This window comes from Plectrocnemia conspersa, unplaced genomic scaffold (assembly GCF_051122295.1).
Source record: "Plectrocnemia conspersa isolate PC_06_02 unplaced genomic scaffold, ASM5112229v1 ptg000013l, whole genome shotgun sequence".
Lineage (NCBI taxonomy): Eukaryota > Metazoa > Arthropoda > Insecta > Trichoptera > Polycentropodidae > Plectrocnemia > Plectrocnemia conspersa.
In genome coordinates this window covers 30621228-30643778 of record NW_028277177.1, presented here as the reverse complement: position 1 = coordinate 30643778, position 22551 = coordinate 30621228, and the positions used below count along the sequence as shown (strand labels likewise).

The 22551-nt window shown below is 32.1% G+C and overlaps 1 protein-coding gene across 1 annotated transcript in view; it reads right to left on the bottom strand.

The window, feature by feature from the left end:
• Positions 1-12030: 12030 nt before the first annotated feature.
• The window catches only part of LOC148227843 (protein Skeletor, isoforms D/E-like), a 35748-nt gene continuing 25227 nt past the window's right edge, over positions 12031-22551 (bottom strand). Inside the window, exons 8-15 of the mRNA XM_088202665.1 lie at positions 17942-18041; positions 17681-17865; positions 16767-16961; positions 16453-16689; positions 16220-16382; positions 15812-16005; positions 15518-15745; positions 12031-14883 (exon numbers count right to left, since the gene is read on the bottom strand). Coding sequence (XP_088058791.1) covers positions 12382-14883; positions 15518-15745; positions 15812-16005; positions 16220-16382; positions 16453-16689; positions 16767-16961; positions 17681-17865; positions 17942-18041 — 3804 coding nt within the window. The 3' untranslated portion in view covers positions 12031-12381. The remainder of the gene's footprint in view (positions 14884-15517; positions 15746-15811; positions 16006-16219; positions 16383-16452; positions 16690-16766; positions 16962-17680; positions 17866-17941; positions 18042-22551) is intronic.

The window sequence follows — 22551 nt, the reverse complement described above, 5'->3', positions numbered from 1 at the left end:
GTCATTTCAATAGGAAAGGTTTTTCTGATACGTAAATATAAATATTATCTATTTTTATTTACCACAAAATTCCTATGAGGTATGCTGAGCTATGATTTCCTTAAGTAACGTCGACGAGTGTACTTAGGAAAGCACTTCATCTAGCTAATAGGAAATATTTAAGAGCCTATGATTCGTTTTTGTGTACCATCTAATTATCAGTGTTGTTTGAGTTACCATATGCAAAAACAGGAGCAGTGAACAACTTCCCAATAGACACTGGTATCTGATTTTCAACTATTTGTCGAATAGTATTGATTTATTCTCATTTTGATACTCACAGTTGGTGGATTCAAATGTATTTTAGCCATTATTTTTGTTTATAATTTTTATGTATTTTATTATTATGCATTGTTTTTTTCTCTATACATTGGTGTAAACCCGTTATGCCCTGCATATACTACTTTAATATAGATTGATCCAATTCGAATTTCCTATGTTGGCAGCACTGTAAATCAGACAGCTGTCAATAATCACGCGTGCTCAGTGTCAAATGTTAATTTTCAACAATAGATTTACGGAATAACAAGTCTATACTAACTGTGTATCGAAATTTGCGGGAAGATTCTGGTTGAATTCTTACTGAGAGAACAATTCGCAACGTAGTGAGAAATTTAAAGAGACGAGAAATGTTGGAGATGGAGTAAGGCTTGTGCATCGTCGTGGTGCTCGTTCAGCTGAGTATATTGCTACTGTAAAGTGAAAGTGTGACTGAAGAGCCGAAATTGTTAATTCGTCAGCGTTCGCAGCCTTTGGGCTATTCTTATGGCTCCCTTTGGCGCATTTTGAATCTGGACGTGCACCTACGCCAGTATAAAATTCAGACAACACAAGAACTGAAGCCCAGAGACCATGGACAGCGAATAGTTTAAGCAGATTGGGTGTTAAAGCAGGAAGTTGATGCTGATTTTTCAAAGAAAAACTTTTCTTATGAAGCACATTTCTACCTCACTGGGTATGTTAATAAACAAAATTGCTACATATGGGGCGAGGAAAATCTTCATGTGATTCACGAGAGGCCATTATATGCTTAAAAAGTGCGCATTGTGGTCAGGTTGCGTCATTGGACCTTACTTTTTTGAAAAAGATGAAGGTCAGACTGTAACATTCTATGGTGAGCGCTATAGGCGCATGATAGCTGATTATTATTGCCACGGAATCGAAGTATTGATGTGGAAGACATGTGGTATCAAAAAGAAGGCGCAGCTTGAGAGTGCAACGTTGGATATTTTGCATGAAAATTTCATACGATTTAACGCCGTTGGATTTTTTGTATGGTTACACTAAAAGTCGTGTAAACCGACAATCTCGAAACGTTTGAGCACTTAAAAACCAACATATGCCAATTTATAGCCGATATATCGCCCAAAATGTACATAAAACCTCAAAAGTATTGGCTGCTTCATAATTAATGAAAAAAAAGCCGAAAATATCCTTAAATTTCTGTTGTTTTTTTTTTTTAACTTTAGAAACTGAAGTTGAGTCACCCTTTATATCATCTTTATGATAATCTATCTATTTCGCATCATAGCTTCATGTGAGTTTTGACTCTTTCTTGGACTGGATATGCCATTGAACACGATGAGATTTTAGAATGATATACATCCATTGCTATCCTACTAATCTATACAATTATTAGTTTGCCTTCGAAAGCCAAGCTATTTATATCTCTTTGTGTAAATATAATAATGCGCCACAGTGGTCGCCTTTTCACATGCAGATCGGATGCCGATTTGCTGCATGGACGACTGCTACAGCAGATTTTGCGTTATGATACCTCATGTCATATGCACAAAACAAACGGACGGATGGACGGACTTTAAACTTGTTCAGCAGACGGCTGTTATCTTGTTTCGTTGCATCCGACACAGCCACAATCCATTTGGTTGTAAACCCACCCTCGCGGGTTGTCAACCCCCCTGCACGAGCAACGAAACCCTCCAAGTTTGGACGAGCGTCCCGCAAAATGTTATGTAAATTACAGACGACGCGACAGACGCGCGAGTAAAACGCGATTTGGCACCACACTAACGCTGCAACATTTTTCTCTCAACGGTGGTTGTGTTGGAAATACATTTCTGCGTTTACATTTCGCTAGAGAAACAACATAATTCTAAATTACAATGGTTAGATGTTCTAAGATTTTTACGTGTTAAGATCTAGAATCCATTTAAATTTCAATAGATCGTATAAATTGGGTAGGTCTTAAATTTACATTTTATGTTAAGCAATCAAAACATACTTAACTGGAGTTGACTACTTATCTTATTGCATCCTTTTCGCGTTCGTTTGCTTGAGACACTTGATAGACAGACATAACGTACAATATCTCAATCATGAAATAACCCACCCCTTTTCTCAGCGAGAATAATTCTTATTCTTACCCCTGGGGTTTTCTCGGTTAATATTCAAGTTTACGTAATATATTACATGTGTATGTTTATATAAACCGTTAAATCAACTTTACTTGTACATATATGCAATAATGTGTAAGCAACTTTGAGTAATCAAACCTTCCAAGTTAAAGCGACTGCAAAAGGTCAGCAACCATTTTGGCTTTTGTGTGAAGCTGAGTCAGCTTTCGCTCATATTTACTGTGTTGTCTTAGTGAATCTAATCCTGAAATTACAGCAATCTCGCAGTTTGATAGCTTTGGCAAACTAGTCGAACATTTCGATAGCCATCTTGGTCGTTTTAGATTGTCTCTGGTTCAGAGATGCAACTGGACTAAAATCGACTTTTTTGACTTTACTAAAAATCATATGCTAATCTTTACATATCGATTCAAGTTTAAATTTTATATTTCAACTAAAATATAAGTATGTACAAAATCAATATCGTCCTCTTCTTAGCTTCGAAATTTATGTAAAAAGTTGCTATTTAAAATAACCTAACGATACTGAATTAACATATCTGAATGAATAATTCAGTTACAGTTTGTAAAAAGAGAGCTCTTCAATCGTCCTGCAATGGGACGTATATACTAAGCAAATATTTTCCAACCCTCTTCGGGTAGAGCGCAAAAAAAACCGTAGTAGCATTTAAGCGCATTTAAATCTAGATTAAGATTGTTGTCCAGCGTTTATTTTCCTTTTTTTCCCTTTAACGATTATATCGCTTCTCAGTTTATAATATATTATATTTCTTAAATGAGTGCAGGTATGATGAGTGTGGTGAAAATCTATACGAGTTTCTATTTGCATGCTTCTTTATTCTCAGCTTTGTGTAGCTCTGAATTTTTGATGGTGCAAAAAACAAGTTTGTGCAACAAAGTGACAAGGAGGTGCAAAGTGAGGAATTGAAGGATACGGTCGAGATTGAAGCGTGTCTGTAAAAATAAAAAACGAAAATGATTTGAGAAAAAATAATTTATTAGATGAATCGTAAAAACAGAACGTCTACATACATAGGACAAGACAAAAAGCATAATAAAAAGACAAGACAATGTTACAATAGTTCTAAAATGATGTGATAACATAAAGCGACATGAGAATGATTTTATTTTAAAATTTATCAAACGCTATCGAGTTTCTAAGCTCTTCTATTTATTAATTATTAACAAAGTTCTAACCTCACACATCTCATTTTCTTGATATTATATTATATGTTCAATTGCATATTCGAATTCAATACAATTTGGTTATATCTGATAACATATATTGATTTTACACAAAGCAATAATTAAGGATACAAAGAATCCGAATGTGAACTAAATCAACTTTAAATTGAAAATGAGAAGTGAGCTAAAATTAAGCAGACAATGTAAATTCTAAGTATAATATTAAACTAAAAATATAGTTACTATATAAATGTACAATATAAGTATACTAGCGCCAAATCAAATTCTTTTATAAAACAAATTAAATATTGTCGTAATATTCAATGGTGCAAATATACTTGATTATATTTACTAGATTAGATTAATATGACGGATATATATTAATAATTATATATTATTTGCAAAATTTTGCCTAAAATCGACATTGCTTATAAGTAAAATATATATTATATTACTTAATTACAAAACGTGAATTATGTCGCTTAATGATTCACGAATTGAAAAAAAAATGCTAACTCATAATTGCAGATGCAGAAGTTTTCTTTTAAATTTTCGTCATATAAGACAATTTTTGGTTAAAAAAATAAATTAGGTATATGCATAAACTGATTTATCTATTTGCAATGATGAGTCACCTTGCTACAACTTCCCACAATCTTAAAATTACTTTAAATTGCTAAAAAAAAACCCTTTAAACGAACTTATAAAATAGGTTAAATTTTAATTTGTAGGACGAATCATAAGCTGGGCTATACATGTAGATATTGAAACGAATTAAAAAACTATGCTATGGATTTATTCGCCATTAGTTAACATGCAGCACAGTGCATTACTATTTAAAGATCAGAAAAATTTAGAGAGTAGAGAATTCGTGCGGGTACCGCACGAATTCTCAGACGTTAATAAAACCGTTTCTATTAACTATTTTGACCAGATTTTGAAATAGCAAAAGAGGACACTAAAACAAGGTTGTCTCGGACATTTTTGTTTGAGGACAAAGAAGTGCCTTTTTGTAGAGAGAAGGAGGATAATCCTCCACAAAAGAAGACATCCTCTTTTGTGATTTTACATTAACGCATACGCTTCACTTAAGACTAGTCCTGATTTAAAAACAATGCATCCATGATAAACATTGGATGTTTAGGAATGTTTATGGTTTACACTTTATAAATCATTTTACTCTACGATAAAAAAACTTGACGAGATTTAAACACTCCACCCCTCCTTCTCCCGTATAAAACTGGATTCAAAAACCTGAAGGAATGCCTTTTTAAAATAAAAATATTTGCATTTTAATAACTTTTAAGACTCTAGTCAGACAAGCAAATATATATTACCAAAATAATTTTAAGCATAAGGGACATCATAACTACCCTTTGATGGAAGTGGCGAAGGAGGAAGTCTTGACGTAGCAAATATCAATGTTGCAGTGCCTTCAGTGCAATCGAGTGCGATTGCGCGCTACCTCACTTGCGGTAATTCATCAGCTGTTGTCACTTCGATCAGTCGAGAAAGACAGATTGAGCTTTTCTGATTCAGTCAAGATTGCAATTTCCCATGAGCTGAAACATCCGACCCTGAAGCAAATGCAGAACGGGGGCGTGTTGCCCTAGGAGAGAACTATTGCTTTGCTGCAATAGGTACGGTTCGTTGGTCGCAATGACCATGCCCAATGATGAAAATCTCAATTTGATAAAATCCTTAGGACTTGAAACATGGAACACATGTTTTACTTGGAGAAAGATGGTATCAACATTTGGTGAAGTGTTAATAGAGCAAACTCCAAACTGGGTCAATAGGTTCCTCGCGAATTATCGGAAATCAATCAACAACGACGAATTGACTTTTGCTGTTATTACCTCCGTAGATTGTTTATAAAATAATTATTACTAGTGATTTATGTATAATAACTATACGCCATATCCAAAGCTAAGAAGAAGTTTCCATCTTAGAAAAAGTATGCTATCAATATGAAATAAAATCGCACGAGTAAACTGTATTGTCAATTGGATTAAATAGATAATGAATTGAAGCAAAAAAACAACATTTGTCATGTGGCAGTAGAAGGGCTCTGAAAAATGAGCCTGTAACCAAAACCTTTGGGGGGGTTCAAGTAACGAAAAAAATTGGGAATAGTCAATTAAAAATAAATAATTACCGGTACATGGCCGCGGTTTGAATTAATGATAAAAAAAGATGGCTGTCAAAGTGGGCATATGGTCAACAGAGACAACAATCGCGGCCATAACCGCATTCCCGCGAGGGAGTGGGGGCGGGGGACGGTGGGGGTGCGATCCGCGCGACGTGCGGCTCTGGCGTTATTTGAAAATGTACGCAACTATTATTTTTATTTTGAAATCGGAGTACATGGCCGATTTTTTTAGCATTATTGTTATTAGGGATACTCACCAAGGGTCGAGCGCTCGCTACTTCGAGACAGGTGTGCAGCGTTCGCGAATACGACGATAAGAGATCGATCGCGTATCATGCGGCAAAAAATATGCGGAAATGGAATATTTACATTAGACTCCTGGCGGGTGCTGGTTGCGATTGTTTAGTCAGCGGCGACGGCTGCGTGCATGGCGCGGGGAGATCCGCAGGCGACCGGAAGCAGGCGACGACGAATCAACGACGGTAGCGGCCGAATTTGTTTCGACGAGAGGTTAACATGTATTTCCGGTTGCGAACTATGACAGCTGACGTGCGAGAGGCAGCGCAGAGAAACCGCCCGACCGCCGGGCGCCGACTGAACGCGAGACGGCTGCCCGCCAATCGACACACAGCTGGGTGGACACGCTGCGAACGCGCGCGACAACTTTCGCATGGCAACACTCACAAACGTCACATTTCACGTTGCAAGATAAAAAATAACAAATAATATTTTAATAATACACTATCAGTGATAAAATCTATATATTCGATCGACTCATCTTCATAAAAGGAAATCAAATAGTGTTTGAAATGTTTATTTTTTATTATTTCTATAAAATATTGTCATTATCTTCAAAAAAAATACATAATAACGCTAATCGCAATTTAAAACTAATTTTGAATGCACTTAAGTCGACATCTGGCAACATTGGTTTGACAGGTATTCGCGAGCACTGGCGAAAAGGATTCGCTTCGAAAATATATGGGGCATTGAAAATACTACCTACGAACGCTGGTAGTATATACTATACAGGCCGCTGAAAACGCAAACTCTTTCATAAAAATGTTATTTTTTGCGTTGTACGCAAAACACGCGAGTAAATATGATTTTTATATATATTGTTTTATACTATGTTAAATTATAATCGTTTTTTAGTGCTATCAGTGATTTTATTTTTAGCAAAAAAGTATTTTTTATATTACTTTCTTATTCTAATTAATATATAGAACGATCATGTTCATTGAAAAAAATATTATAATAGTATTTGGGTATACATTTTAAAAGGACCACAGATTCCATTAGCATAAAGAAAACATATAGAATTAAGCCTCAACTATGTTGTGATTTGTTTTACGATTCACGCATGAATTAAGAAGCTTGAGGGCACTGTGTACTTGTATAATTACCTAGAGCATGCTTCTCTGGCTTGGTTGTAAATAATGCAATTGACTCTTTTTTTTAAAAAAACGCCTAAAAACGAAATTTGAAATACCTGTTTATTAGTGAATATAAATATTATCTGTTTTTCTTTTCCTTAAAATTGTTACAAGGTATCCTGGGGTATGATTTTCCCGAGTTTACTTCGGAAAGCACTTCTTAAAGTTCTTGGTAAGGAATATATACAATCCAAGAGTTTGTGTATTATACCAGCAATTAATTACCAACGCTTTGGTTCACATGTGTTGTTAGAAGTACTACATAAATATTGGACAATTCCCCAATTAGCACAGTAAATTGTTCTGTAAATATAGATATTTTTATGGGTTTTGATTCTGCATATGCATTCAGTAAAGGCAGCTTTCATAAATTCTTTTTCGTGATTTTTTTACCCCTTCCCCCTTTGTCATAAGATTCATTGAGCCGAAATCCTGTTTATTTCAGTGTTACAATTGTGCGAAACCTCCCTTCCGCCCCCCAAAACTTGTGACATAATTTATAGAAACCGCTAAAGCTGTTATTGTGTTTTATTATATATGTATGTGTTTATGTATTTAACTAAATTAAAATTTATATTTATTTGTAAAACTTTAACCAAAACATAATCATTTTTAGTTCTAATTGTGGTTTAAACCTCTAATGACAGGCGTTAAAAGTATAATTTTTATATAATAACTGGGATGTTTTATTAAAAAGATAATGCAGACATAATTTTATTTTGTTAAAATATTTTATTAATTATTAATGAGTGCCTTAGTGGCCAAATTTGGCCTTCATCTAAAACGTTATTAATTTATTATTGCTATTTGACAAAGACTCCAACCAAACGAGTTGGCCTGAAACATTTTAATAATGACCATGTTTTTTTCTTATTCCGAGCAAGGGTTGGAATAAAACATAAATTACTGTGATTACCAACCTTTCGATATAATTCTGACGATATAAAATAAAAAACTGATATATAAATATTAACAGTAATATTTAAAGCAGAATAAAAACAAAATTAGTTTTAATTATAAAACGCGAATTTTTTGCATGTTTATTTATTTATGTATACATGAAAAATCCAGACTAATTTTAATATTCATGAGTCCTTTTCCGCAATGTTCACGAATCACCTATCAATTCAGTGTTGAAAACTACATTAAAATAATGTTTTTCAACTATATTTTTCATTATTTACACTGAGAGTCGTTTTTTTTTATAAAAACACAATAAATGTATTTATTCTATGCAGATTTTTATGTATTGTATATTTACGAAAACATATTTATATTTATGTTAAGAATGATCGTGTGAATTCTTTTCACCTGGCAAATCGATATTGTTAGATGTTAGTTAAGGTGCCCAGATTTTGAAAATATCAATAGAGGACACATAATATTTAAAAAAAACTATTATTGCTGCTGGAGATAAAAGTGGCATTTCGGATTTTTTTGTTCAAAGGCTATCTTGTAAATTTTTGTTTGGGAACAAATTGCTGCGAGAGCTAAAAAAACTTGTTTTTGGAAAGTTTTAATAAAAAAGACAAAAGGAAGGCAAAAAGAGGACGAAGGACAATTTTTTTGAGGAGGACAATCCTTCTCAAAAGAGGACGTCTAGTCACCTTATGTTAGTTGATATTTAATATATTCATGTGGTATTCATAGAGTCGAGATGGTTCATACAATGAACCGTTTTCGAACCACGATGAGAAATTCGCACTTTTATATTTTGACTTCATAGTTTGAAAATACGTGTTATTATTTTTCTAAATAAAAATAATATTGTAATTTTTCCTAATAAAATGTCTTCTACAACTTAAGAATGTATTAATAGCAGTATCTTTTCGCGTGCCTACTTTAAGTTGGTTGCCACGAATAGTTGTAATTTTCACTGACTAAACACGTTAAAAAGATGACGCATGCTATGCGTGCAAATAACAAATATATTATAGTAGTAAACGCCACTTAAATTTTATATACCTATATTACTTCTTTTAGACAAAAATTATCATAAATATTTGATGTTCCTTGTCTGATAAATGCAACCATGCGTCACCTTCCTTCATCTTTATAATATATTACATTAGTAGCTAATGGAACTTTTCGTGCTAATTTACACAAATTAGATCCTGCATGAAATCAGGGCTTTATACTTTACATAGTCACCATAGTCCCCAGGGCCAGCCCAAGAGATGGGGTATATGGGCGATCAACCAGGGCGTCAGCCCCAAAAGGGGCGCCAATTACTCCAAATGGGAGTGCCGTTTACACCGAATGAAGGCAACATTTGATTATATTTAACACGATAACGATATCTCCTCGATTCCTCGAAAAAATATCAGAGATGGTGTTTGCACAAAATCTAGTTTTTAGCTCCCGCAGTAATTTATTCTTCTCAAACAAACATCCTGAAATGATTTTTAAACAAAATTTTACTTTACAACCTTTTTTATTTATTTAGGTCTCTTAGGAATTTGTCCTCCTCGATAAAAATTCTAAAGTAATTTTTGAACAAATATTTCCATGACCTCTATTTTTTAGCTTTCGTGGCAATCTGTCCTTCGTTATCATTCCCTAAGAAAAAAATAGAAAAAGGATTTTAAAGAAAGATTTCCGCGATGATCTTTTTTTAACTCGATGACCTTTTTTCAAATCACCTTTGTATATAAAGCCCGGGGCGCTGAAAAATCTCGGGCCGGCCCTGGTAGTCACCGTACACATCATTGTATTTGCCAAACGTGGTAATCAGTTTCTTGAATCATGAGTTATAAAATCTTGCAGGGACGTCATTTAGGAAAGCCGGTAAGGCATTTGCTCCCCTCGTCCTCTTGAATTTGACCAGAAAAATGCATGTCATTTAATTAACATTAAAAAAGACAACTGACTGGCAAACAATTGTCATCCCTGAATCTTGAGAAAAGTTTGCGATAACCTAATTTTTCAGTAATCGTTTATTAAAGAAGCTCTGAACACGTTTTGCTATTGTACATAAAGTTCATCAATCATTAAACGCATATCAAGCATTTTTTTAAATTTTATTGAGCTCATCAGTGACAATGGATGGCTTCCATAGCTTTCTACAACAGGAATTCATTGTTTTTTGTTTTAAATTCAAATCATTATTTTGTCTCTCATTAGCTAAAAATGAACAAATAGAATTGAATTTCAGCAGGTGCTTATTCCTTGGCATAGAAATAACCAATCACTAAATAAACTAGTTGGTGGGATCATGAATTTTCCAATGTTGCTTCGACGGGGAGCAGTGTTGCCATGTGAGTAAAAAAATCGCTATTTGTTACATTTATCTTTTATTTACAAATAACCCTCGTACATCAATTTTGGCATTTCGGCGGAACGCCACATCTATCCAATAAATATTAAATAACGCAATTATCTCTGAACCGAATGATGCAGTGGTGAAAGTATTTTTTCAGTATTATATCCGCAAACATCTAATGAGAAATGTAATGTTTATACTTGCTAAAATAATGATGATTAAAGAAAAATGTTTGGTGGATGACTGAAAAATTAATTCTATATCTGCGATAGCTATAATTACGCAGCTACTAGAATGATTTGAAATTATACTCAATTAGAAAGTGATCAAACTTTAGTTTTTGAACTTTTAAAAAAATATATATCTTTGGATTTTGTTTCTCCAATGTTTCCATTCTCTTTCAATTTTTTTACTATGTTGCGAATTGTAGGCCCAGAAGGATGATGGAATTAGTCATAATATTCTTGTAAATTTCTATACACAGTTCGTACAGAATTGTTATCTATGTATGACAAGTGGATAATTTTAACTTTAAATGTAAATGTGTTGTTGCAAGCTAACATTTGATACTTTGAACACGCGTGATTATTAACAGCTGTTTGATTCACAGTGCTGCCAACATATAAAACTCGAATTGGATCATTCTGTATAAAGAAATAAAAACAAGTATTTTTATTACTTTATTTAAAATGTAAATTATCTATGATTCACACTGTCTGGGTGCAGTTCTAAACGAAACTGACTCGTGATCTGTGAGTGGTCAAATAATTGTGTCGATGTTAGCGATAAATCATACGCAATTTATAAATACTTTTAACGGATACCAGAGTATATAAAGCGTATATAATATTGAGGGCGAATTCGATAAGGTGTTATTTTACTTATTAATGTTTTAATTCCAAGTATCACAACGCTTCTTTCTAACTGTATCGTTCAATTTTTGATGGTGACAAAATACTACCAATATTAATTTAAAGTCAGATCGCTATCAAAAGTCATACTATAGTTACAATAATAAATTATAAAAAATAATTTCAATTGTGTACAAGAGATGTCTCTTAATAAAATAATTTTATTATGAGCAACAGGAAACCACTATACTTCTCCTTTTCTCAATAAAATGTAATTGCCCAGTTGTTCAATTCACTGTCACCAGGAAATGAGTAAAATGATTATTAAAGATATAAAATAAAATTAATTTACATAATATTTACACTTTGAGAATATTTTTAGCTTAGAAATATGTTATTTTAAGAAAATACTGATATTAATTTAAAATAATTAAATATATTAGTAAGCTATGTGTATTTTTAGATATTTAAAATGATGAAAACTTATATTAAAAATAATTATGATTCTTAAAGTATGATTTTTAAAGTATGGCAACACTTTTTATTAAATGGTTATTTAAAAATCGCGCTGATTTTAAATTAATTTTTTGACACAGTAAAATGAGTTTTTACTGCTATTTTTAATCTGAGAGAAATATTTGCAAATAATATACAACATATTTGTTTTTGTATTGATTTTTTTTTTATAATTAAAAAAATATTATTATGGCTTAAAAATAAAAATTAGAAAATATTTTTAAAATTTTATTTTATAAAAATATATTTACAACATTTTTTAATTAAATTCTATCCATACTAATAATGTTGGTAACCCACGGGACATTTTTTAACAATAACAGATACCATTGAAAAGTTTTCCTTTTTTAATTTTGTACCAATCTGAGTATTTATCTTATCACTTTCATTTACACATGCACAACATTATTAAAATAATTTATATTATTTTTAATACAATACGAAGAATAAGTGTCAGTCGATATACATATAAACATTTTTTATATACTTACAAGTACAAATTTATAAAACTTGTCTTGACAATACCTTAAACAATATATGTATTTTTAATTATTATAATAAAATTATTACACAAACAACGCACTTAAAACTAAAACAGGTAAAATAAATGTAACACCGAATCTCGAACTTCCGTTTGCGGTGTGAGAATGATGTGCGTGATCATGGTCGTGATGAGAATGATCAGTTTCGTTCTTTATATCGTTACTCTCGGTGTGATCTGGCGTGTGATGTGGGCTTCTCTTTATTCTTCTTTCCGTCTCTTCGTCATCTCTGCCGTCGGCTTCGACGAATTCTTCGTTTACTTCGGATGCTTCGTATTCAATATCTTTAGCTGATGTGTCGTCATCGTCGTCCTTATGTAAAGAACTAACCAGAGTTAATTTTGTTGTTTTAGATGCACCTTTGTTATCACTTTGATAAGACTTATCTAAATTTCCTGGGAGACCGTGACTATTGGTCATGGTTTTCAATTTATTTTCAGAATTCAGTTGCTCCTGCAACAAGCTCGGTATTTCTCCTCTAAACGGGCCAAATTGTGGAGTGTTTATTAAATGTTTAGAGTTGCTGGATAATTTAGCAGAATATATCTTATTATTCGGATTTTTGGCAATTGAACTTGTGAGAGTTGAATCCGATAACGTTTGTCCATCATAAGAGACAACAGTTCCGACGGGAAGTTTAATATCTGTGGTTTTTAACGGAGAGTTGCTTTGATCCGGTGGTAGATAATATGCATCGACGCGATCAGCTGCCATCGTCATATCGTCCATCGGCTTCTTATCAGATTTTTCAGAATCTTTTTCAAAATCATCATCACTTGGCTTCACATAGACTGGCCTCGGTCTCGTGTCTACATACTGTAGTTTATTTCCATTTGAATGGTTCATATTTCCATTCGATTGGAATCTATCCATCGGAGACGGTATGAATATCGGTTCGAATGATTCGGTGAACTGCTTCTCATAAAATTCGTTATTTAATAACTTATTAATTGACTCTTCGGCCTGCTCCGGTTCTTTTGGTTCTTCATCGTGTCTTCTGTTGTTCGTCACAGATTCAGAATCGTAGTCTGTGATTCTATCTTGCCCTGATAGTAAAGGTTCTCTAATGATCGGCTTAAATCCACTTTCAATAACAACAGTTTCGGGTTTAAAACCTGTGTTAACGGCTGGATTGAGCGATATGAGCTCTTCGATAGGATTGAGAGTTGAACTTGGAGTATTCATCTGTTGTGACGGAGTTATGATTAACACATCTGGAGCTTTAGATGTAGCTTCTTCTTCGTATACCGGTTTAACATTTTCAAACTTGTGGTTTTGAACCTTTAGTATGATATTATTCATCGGTCTGTGCACGGGTGTGTAATGATTTTGTTGTTTTGTCGGTATCATTTGTTGATCTAACGGTAATGGATTGTCCATCGGTTTGCCCATGATTATTTGTCCCGGTTTATTTAAGAACGTATTGGTGATTGTCTGTTGAATGATGTTATCCGGACCGGAATGATTTGGAATCTGACCTTTTATAATCTGTTGTCCAATTATAGTCGGTTGGCCCAGGGTTAAAGTTTGAGACATCAGATTCGGTTTACCCATTATGACCGATTGCGGTGGACTCTTAGTAGACGACGGAACAAACTGTGGTTTTCCCATTATGTTGCCATTGTTAGCGGGATGTTTCATAGGCGGGAGCATCAGCGGTCTTCCGAGGTTTGGCATCGGTTGTCTGTTCATTCCCGGTGGCATTTTATAGAAGTTCTTCTTTTGTAAATTCATATTCATAAACTGTTGGTTCATGAATGCCGGAGGAGGCAATCTTGGCGGTTTACCCGGTCTTCTCAATCGCATGTCTCCTGGCATCGGTCTTTTGTACATTATATTCGTATTCATCATAGTTTGTCTATTGTGCGGTCTCAAAAAAGCTTGCAGTGTCATTGGCTTTTGATTATTACCCATAACCATATGCGAAGGCATGTTTTTAAAATCGTCAGGTCTCAACGGTCTATCTTGTTGATTCATTCCGTCGTGTTTAGCCGACGGTTGCTGAAAATGATTTCCCGGAGCCGCGTGATAATAAATAGGATGTCTATCTAAGATTTCCTCTTGAGAATTATGCATGTTAGATTCGTATCTCTCGACGGAATCGAGAACTTGTTTAAATTGACTCTTCGACAATGGGAAATCGATATTTGGTCTCGGATTATTCTCGGGTGAGACTTTTTTGACTTTAGAATCAAAATTTAGATTCGGTATACCGTTGATTTTACCAGTTATGATATCGTCTTGTGGTTCTTTAGATATTTCTCTTATAATAACACGGCTGTCACTACTGACGCTTACATTATGATTGTCCAGATCTTTTGGTTGATTCGATAGTAAATTATTGTCTGGTTTCACTCTAGTGTTGACTCTAATCGAAGGCCGCAAATCTAAATCTTCTCTTGTCTTTTCACCGTCGCTATCTTCTTCGTCAAATTTTTCATAAACTTCATGTTTGTGACTTTCTTCGCCGACTTCACAAGAATCTAAAACGTTGATTTTCCATCCCAAGTAACGATGAGTGAAGCACTAAAATAAAAACATTTATACATATATTAAATACCATTATTTATATTATAAAACGTAGTTAATGCCAAATATGTATATTACTTATTTTAATTTTAAAAAATGTATGAATTATTTTCATATAATATATCAATTTAGCTAAGTTTAAAACCATTAATAAATAATATATTATAAGCGGATCTGGGTGTTCAGTAAAAAAGTAATTATTCAACTATTTAAATGTTTTCCCCCATACATATTATCATTAGATTAAGTAAAGTAACTTTAGGAGCATACTAATTGGTTTTTAATATCATTATTTGCCCTCCCCCCCTTGAATTTGGTGAAAAAAATGCATGTCTTTAAATGAAATACTATAATTTTAATGAAATCGAAATATTAAAAAACGACTACCGACTGGCCAACCTTTACCCCCTCCCCTCTGAAAAAACTGAAATGACGTCCCTGATTTTAAGCCAAAAATTCTTGTATTATATTTCGGAAAAAATCTAAAAAAAATAGTCTGGACTAAAAATAAATCATTGTAGTTTGATTTAACAAAACAAGTGCTGTGGTATGAGCTGGTGCATTGTTGAGTTGATTATTTTGAATGTTTTTTTTACAAAGACTTTTGACATGACATTTGTATTATGATTACCTGGTAATAAACAGTATCAGGAGTATTTCGATCGGGAGTCCATGTAACGACTCCGGGCTCTCCTGCGTCACATTGCAGTGTTAAACTACGCTGATAGGCTCCGAAAGAATTATATGCATCGGCAGGATCACCGTTTATATCAGGAGTCCAGTTACATAATCGTCCCACACCAGTTGGAACAACATCTCCATTACGTGATTGACGTACTCCGGCAAATATTTGTATGTTCTGTTAAAAATAAAATATGTTAGCTTATACATTATTGCATGCTAAAATGTGGTAAAAATAACTAACGCTTCTTTCTTCTGGAGATCTATGTTCATATCCTCCTACTGGGTCATCAGTGATATAGAACGGATGGTAACGAGCTGGGATTTCAGGATTAAAACCTCCTTCTACCACAAAAGTGTATGACTTTCCACGTACAACGTTGATCTCGGGTATTAGTAAGCCGTTAATGTACCAAGAAATACCCCAACCGACATGTCCTGGTAAAATAAAAAGGTGTCATTTAACATATTATGAATTAACTCAAAAGCTTAAATCTCTGTTGTATTTGAATGGTTTTATTTTCACTTTTTTTCACTTTCTTACTATATTTTTATTTGCCTTGTTTATATATATATTTATATTTATTGTTATTTTCTATAGATATTTTTGTATTGTTATATTTTATATAACATGTATATTGCATATAAATACCAGTTATAGCTGGATATCCTTGTTTTCCTCCAGTTGGACCCATTTGAGCAAAAAAGACTCCGTCTTCCGGTTCATCGCAATTGATTGGCGGTATTTCCCAAGCGTTTGATTTTGGTGCAGGTTTTGGAGTCGGAATCGGTCGGCTTGTTCTTCTCGTCTGATCCTATAACACAATTTACTGCATATAATATACTCCATCATATATTTCTGAATATAATCATAATTTTGCATACTTTCAAATGCGCGGCTTCACCAACTTCACTCTCATAATCATCAGAATCAAATTTACTGGCTCCTCTATTTCCGGCGTCTGATACTCCTGACGTCTCTGTTAAAAATTGATTGCTGTTCTTGTTTTTTGTAGGTTTTCTGCTTGCTGGTGGCTTAAAATCTTCCATAACATTATCGTCCATCTCCGGCATTGGACAATTCCATGCAGGAGTTCTTCCAAAGTCCAAAAATTGATCACTCTATGATGGTAAATGTAAATTAAAATACTTAATAATACTTATAAATAAAAGTATTGTGATAAAAATAAAATATATACCTTGAGGAAGTGAGTGTGATATGAGACTTCTTGTAGAGAATTCAACGGTCCGACAGCCCAGACTATTGGCTGCGGCTTATCTGATTTTACGGCTCTATCCAATTCGTCGGCAGCTCGTAATGGACGTTGATATGTTACGATTGAATATCCATTTACCATTGCAGCATTTAGTAAACGTACTGAATTAGTCTTCTCCTATTGATTTAAATGTGTTAGAAACAGTACATAATACAAAACTATCTATTTGCTAAAAAATAAAATGACGGGATATAAAACTACATTTAAATGATTTCAAATGTTCTTGAGAAACCAAATACTACTTTACAAAATTATTTTAAAATCAGTATGGACATGTAAAAATAAAATCATGTGGTACAAGCAAATACTCCTAATAATAAATAATAATAATATTTTTTTTATAAATATTATTATTAAATAACTTAAGAATATAAATAGTTTTGTCATTAAAAAAATATTTGTATTAATGTTTTAAAATTAACAAAAAATACATTAGCTCTAATACTAATTATTCTGACACACATACAATTAATTATATTTGACAATGCACATACGTATGACACATTTTTGAGCTTTGCCTAATTTTGTATGTTTGTACGCGATTATTTCAAGAACGAATTATATGATTTTTATTTGGTTTATATCTATGTTAAGATCTATTCTTGGAAAAAGTTTTGAAATATATTTTGTCATACTGAATAATCAAGAAAAATAAAATATGGAGCTATCAATTCGCATGTACACGCATGTAGTTAGTTTTGCAGAAAATTATCCAAAGTCACAACATACATTAAAAGTTAATTGCGTTAAAATAGTTACTGAATATGAATAGATAGATTATAAACTAATAAAATATGTATCTGTTTCTTAATACAAAATCACAATTATTCACTTACTGCTAGTCTTTCATCAGGGCAGCTTCCTCTAGTTCCAGCACATTGAGATTTAGCATCCAAGTAATAATCATAAGCGAATCCTTTCAATGTTGTTTTGTCCACCCAAGCGACGGTCACATCGGAACCGACCATTTGACTGTGGTCTTCGTCTCCTGATAGTCCAAACGACATGTATTCTCCATCCTCTGCAAATATAAACAATAGTATTACAACTGAATAATCAAAACTTAATATTTTCTACTATAAGTATTTGAACAATACCTAATTTTGCTACCAATTGTACGACGACGCTCTCTCCGGCCACGGCCCACCTCACTTCAAATGCCAAATCGTCATATAGCACTTCACAATTCAACTTTGACTGAAAATGTATCAATTGTGAATTAACGTTCAATGAAATGACTTAAAGCTCAATAAAAAATATTTATTAAAAAATACAGTTACATTAATTAATATTATATATTAAAAAAGTTAAATATATAAATAACCGTTTGTTAATTTCAATCACTGTGAGCACATCACTGGCCATGTCTAACATGATCTTGTCAAATATTTCTTATCACTCGGGTAACAAAAGTAATCATATCACATTAAAGGTAACCATAAATAATATGCATATTTTAAATACACGTCAATATTTTGTTAATTATATTCTCAATTATAAGCTTATCATAATATATTTTAAACAGTAAAACATTATTTAATACATTATGGTAAAAGTTATATATATTTTAATAATGAATGATGATAATGAAAACAATCAGTCTTTCACATCCATACTTTTATATTGTATTAAATTACTATTACTATTTTTATTACATTATTATTTATAAAAATCATCATTAAATAATTGAAAAATATAAATAGTTTTGTCATTAAAAAAATTATTGAATAAATGCTTAAAATTACCATAAAATATACTAGCTCTAATACTAATTATTCTGACACACATACAATGAGTTATAGTTAATAAAACATTTAAAATATAAGAAAAATATTTCCATATTTAAAAAAAATATAGGTTTAAAAATGAAAATTTTGAAACTTTTATTGACGATGCATATTCGTATAAGACACATTTGTATTTGTAAAAGATATCTTGCTCATTTTTAGAACTGCCTATTTTTGTATGTTTGTACGCGATTATTTCCAGAACCTAATATGTGATTTTCATTTGGTTTATATGTATGTTAAGATCTATTCTTGGAAAAAGTTTTGATATATATTTTGTCATACTGAGTAGTTAAAAAAAATTAAATATGGAGCTATTAATTCGCACGTACGCGTATGTAGCTAGTTATGCTGAAAATAGTATTGAAGTATATTTACCCAATGTTATAGTATAAAATATTTAATTTTTAGGGGAAAAACTTAGGAAAGTAGAAGCAGTGCCAATAACAGTCACAACAATGTGTTTGAAGTGTATAAAAATATATAAAAAACAGCATATCTGTCCTTCTCCTTCACTTTTCGGTCAATAGCCGATATTGGCTTGCTAATTTTTATTTTTTAGAGTTGCAAGTACATATTAATGCACGGTGCTAAGTATATATTGAATTATTTTTACCAAAGTAGAATGGGGGTAAATGTAACAAAATGGTAACGACGATGGATTCTTTCTAATTGCTTTGTTCACAACCATTCAATGCTAGTATACTGAATAAAAATATACAGTGCATTGACTCTCACTACTGATCTCTCAAAGTATATAAGAGATTGCTTATATATAGGGTGATTCAACTTCAGTTTCCGAACTTTTTTTAAAATTGAAAGTTCGAAGATTTACTGAAATTTGTGTTTTATTTTAAAAAAATGTTTGGACAATATTCTAAATATTAAAAAAATACAAATTCAAGAATTTTTTATATTAATCGAACATTTGATTTTTAAAAAGTTCGGAAACTGAAGTTGGATCACCTTTACATACATATGTTATAATGAAAATTATCCTCCATCTTTATTCTAAGCCACGCAGTGGCAATCACTGAGCTTTAGAAGATTATTTACTATTGCATCCAGCTAACGCACTCATGCGTTCATATTACTCTCAGGATAATAAAAAATTAACCGCTTTGCAGGTTTCAAGTCATACACGTTAGACAGATGTTTAATATACTTGACGACGTCAGACTCTCGATACAACTCGTATTGTCTATGCAGACCAAAAAAACATTTTTGCCTATTTTTTTACATTTTATGCATTTGTATTGTTAGTGGCTTATACATATGTCAATTAAAAATATATGAATATTGATAATTCTGAGAAAAAAATCTAAAATGTTTTCATTGTTTTTTACCTGTTACTCTACAACACTTTTTATAAGTTTATAGTTTCAGAATTTTCATTTTAAACACTACATATATTACGGTGAATATGTATTCCAGGGAAGCTATATTTTCACTGGTGTTTCAGTGAAATCATATCCGAATACATTTTCCTTGGTAGATATAATTAACCGAACCCATTTTGACTTAATGAAACTTTTAAAACTAACTATAGTTTTTGAACTTTCATTAGGTTAATTCGTATAGGTTAGGCTTGGGTTTGGTTCAATTTATTTTAAATACTCAAATCTGTGACTCGCAATTCTGCGAATCTCTGATCAAACACAGTTTTCCTGATTCTGAGCAGTGAATTTGTAAATGAATTGTTTGAAACATTTTAACTGCCTGATTTAATGAAATTATACTTATACTAGTGAAAATATAAATTCACTGGTATAAAACATTCGCTGTAAAATATACACCAGTCAAATCAACGCTGTAGATTTTTAGAGTATTTATAGACCGCGATGAGTCATATTGCACAAGACATTAGATTCTCACGCCCAATTTCGTATACATATGCGGGAGAAAGTTTCAAGCGTGGTTTTTATATTGATGATGTGCCAAAAACAATCCGCCAAACCCTAGCTCCGACCAAGGCTAGGCACGACCGCCATAAAATTATTGATTCGAGCTTCGGAAGATCTTATCTCAGGCGCGACCTGAATATGCTCTTTTTTATCATCACACACAAAAATATTTCGAAACGCTATTAGTTGAGAAACGCTGGTGCGAGAAGGCGACAATTTATTTGCGATTGTGCAAAAAAAATTGTACATAATTGCATGTATCTGATGTAAAAGGCTCATTCTCAAGAGTTCGCAGATGGCCATTGCATCACACTGCAGAACCAGCTTTTATGTGTTATATAACCAGTGCCAATGCCCCCGTGACCGCTTATCTGTCGCTTGGAGCAAAACCAGAATCTGACCTTTTAATTCAGTCGAATTTGGAGATGGAACAATCAGATTAAAACTGACTATAGAATTTATCATAAAAATCAATCTAAAAATGCATTGTTAGACCTTATCTTATTTCTTTAAAAAATGGGTAATTTAGATTATAAGCATTGCAGAATATGATTATTACAACTTACTTGATTGCTGTTGAGATATAGATATTTTTAAATGAACATTTAATTATAGTAATCTGTAAACACTATATATGTTCTAAAGAATAATAAGAACAATAATTCACAAGCTATTAGTATAGTTGGTTTTATTAGAAAAAAAGATTATTCTTAATGTATAAAGCTTACGATTAAAATGTGTGAAATTTGAAAATCTTTGTGTTAATTTGTTGATTTTGTCGAACAGTGTGACATCAGAATTCTTTGAATTTCTGAAAAAATTTAAATGTGTTCACGAAATCATCTGATTGTGAATAAATACAGTCTTACTGATACTGAGCAGTGAAACTGTAAATCAATTGTTTTTGATACATTTTAATAGCTTGCCTTAGTTAAACTATATTTAGATCAGTGAAAATATAACATCACTGGTAATAAACTATACAATAAATTAATAAAAATTCACACGTGTTAAAGCAAAATAATGATAGATGGAACAAAATAAATTTATGTTTCTATTTTTTACTTATTATTTCTTTTATTTTGCTTCTATTATATATCAGCAGACTTACATAAAAAAAGCAAAATATTTGTATATGTTTCATTAAGAAAATTTTCGGTACTTATTTCGATTCAGTGATTATTGCGTAAACGAAAATTGCGCACGGCGAAATTTTCAAACAAAAATTCTGATTATAAATGATCAATACTATACACATATGTATATTAAATAATTTGTAAATATAGTATATATATAAAAATATGTTTCAAAAATATTTTACAATTATAATAATAATTTATATTGTTATGATACACTTACATGTCCTATAATTACACAAATTTTCATTTAAAAATAGAGAAAAAGATTTGGAATAAAACTAAAATATATTTAGTAATCAAACAATCACCAATGTTCATAATTTTCACCGTGCGCAATTTTCGTTTGTGTTGAAAAACTTCCATTTGCTGTTCAAACCCAAACGAATATAAAAAGGGTATAATGGATATTTTTAGGTTAGGTTTGGGTTTGAACAGAACGGAAAACACAGTGGTGATTAACAACTGTAACACATTTTATGCGTGTCGCCGTGCTAACTAACATTACCCATTTTTTAGTTTAATGTAAACATTGAGTTCAACCATAACAAAAAAAATTAAAATTACTTTTTATAGTCATTTTTTGTCCTGTAACTATTACATTCGACTTTCTTCAGATACATTTAAATGTTACATTGAAAATATCTCGTTCGAAAACTGACATGAACGAGTTTTTGATTACAACATAAAAATGCCAGCTATGCTGAGAATAGCACAAATTCCCTTAAGCTATATTATACGAATTTTAAAGCAGACATGCAATTTCTCAATCACTTTCGTATTTACGTTATTATACAAAAAACACAATGTAACGCGTTGTTATGATATTTTTGTAAAGGTAACATAATCATGCTACTAGTTAATATCATGCAACCAATTA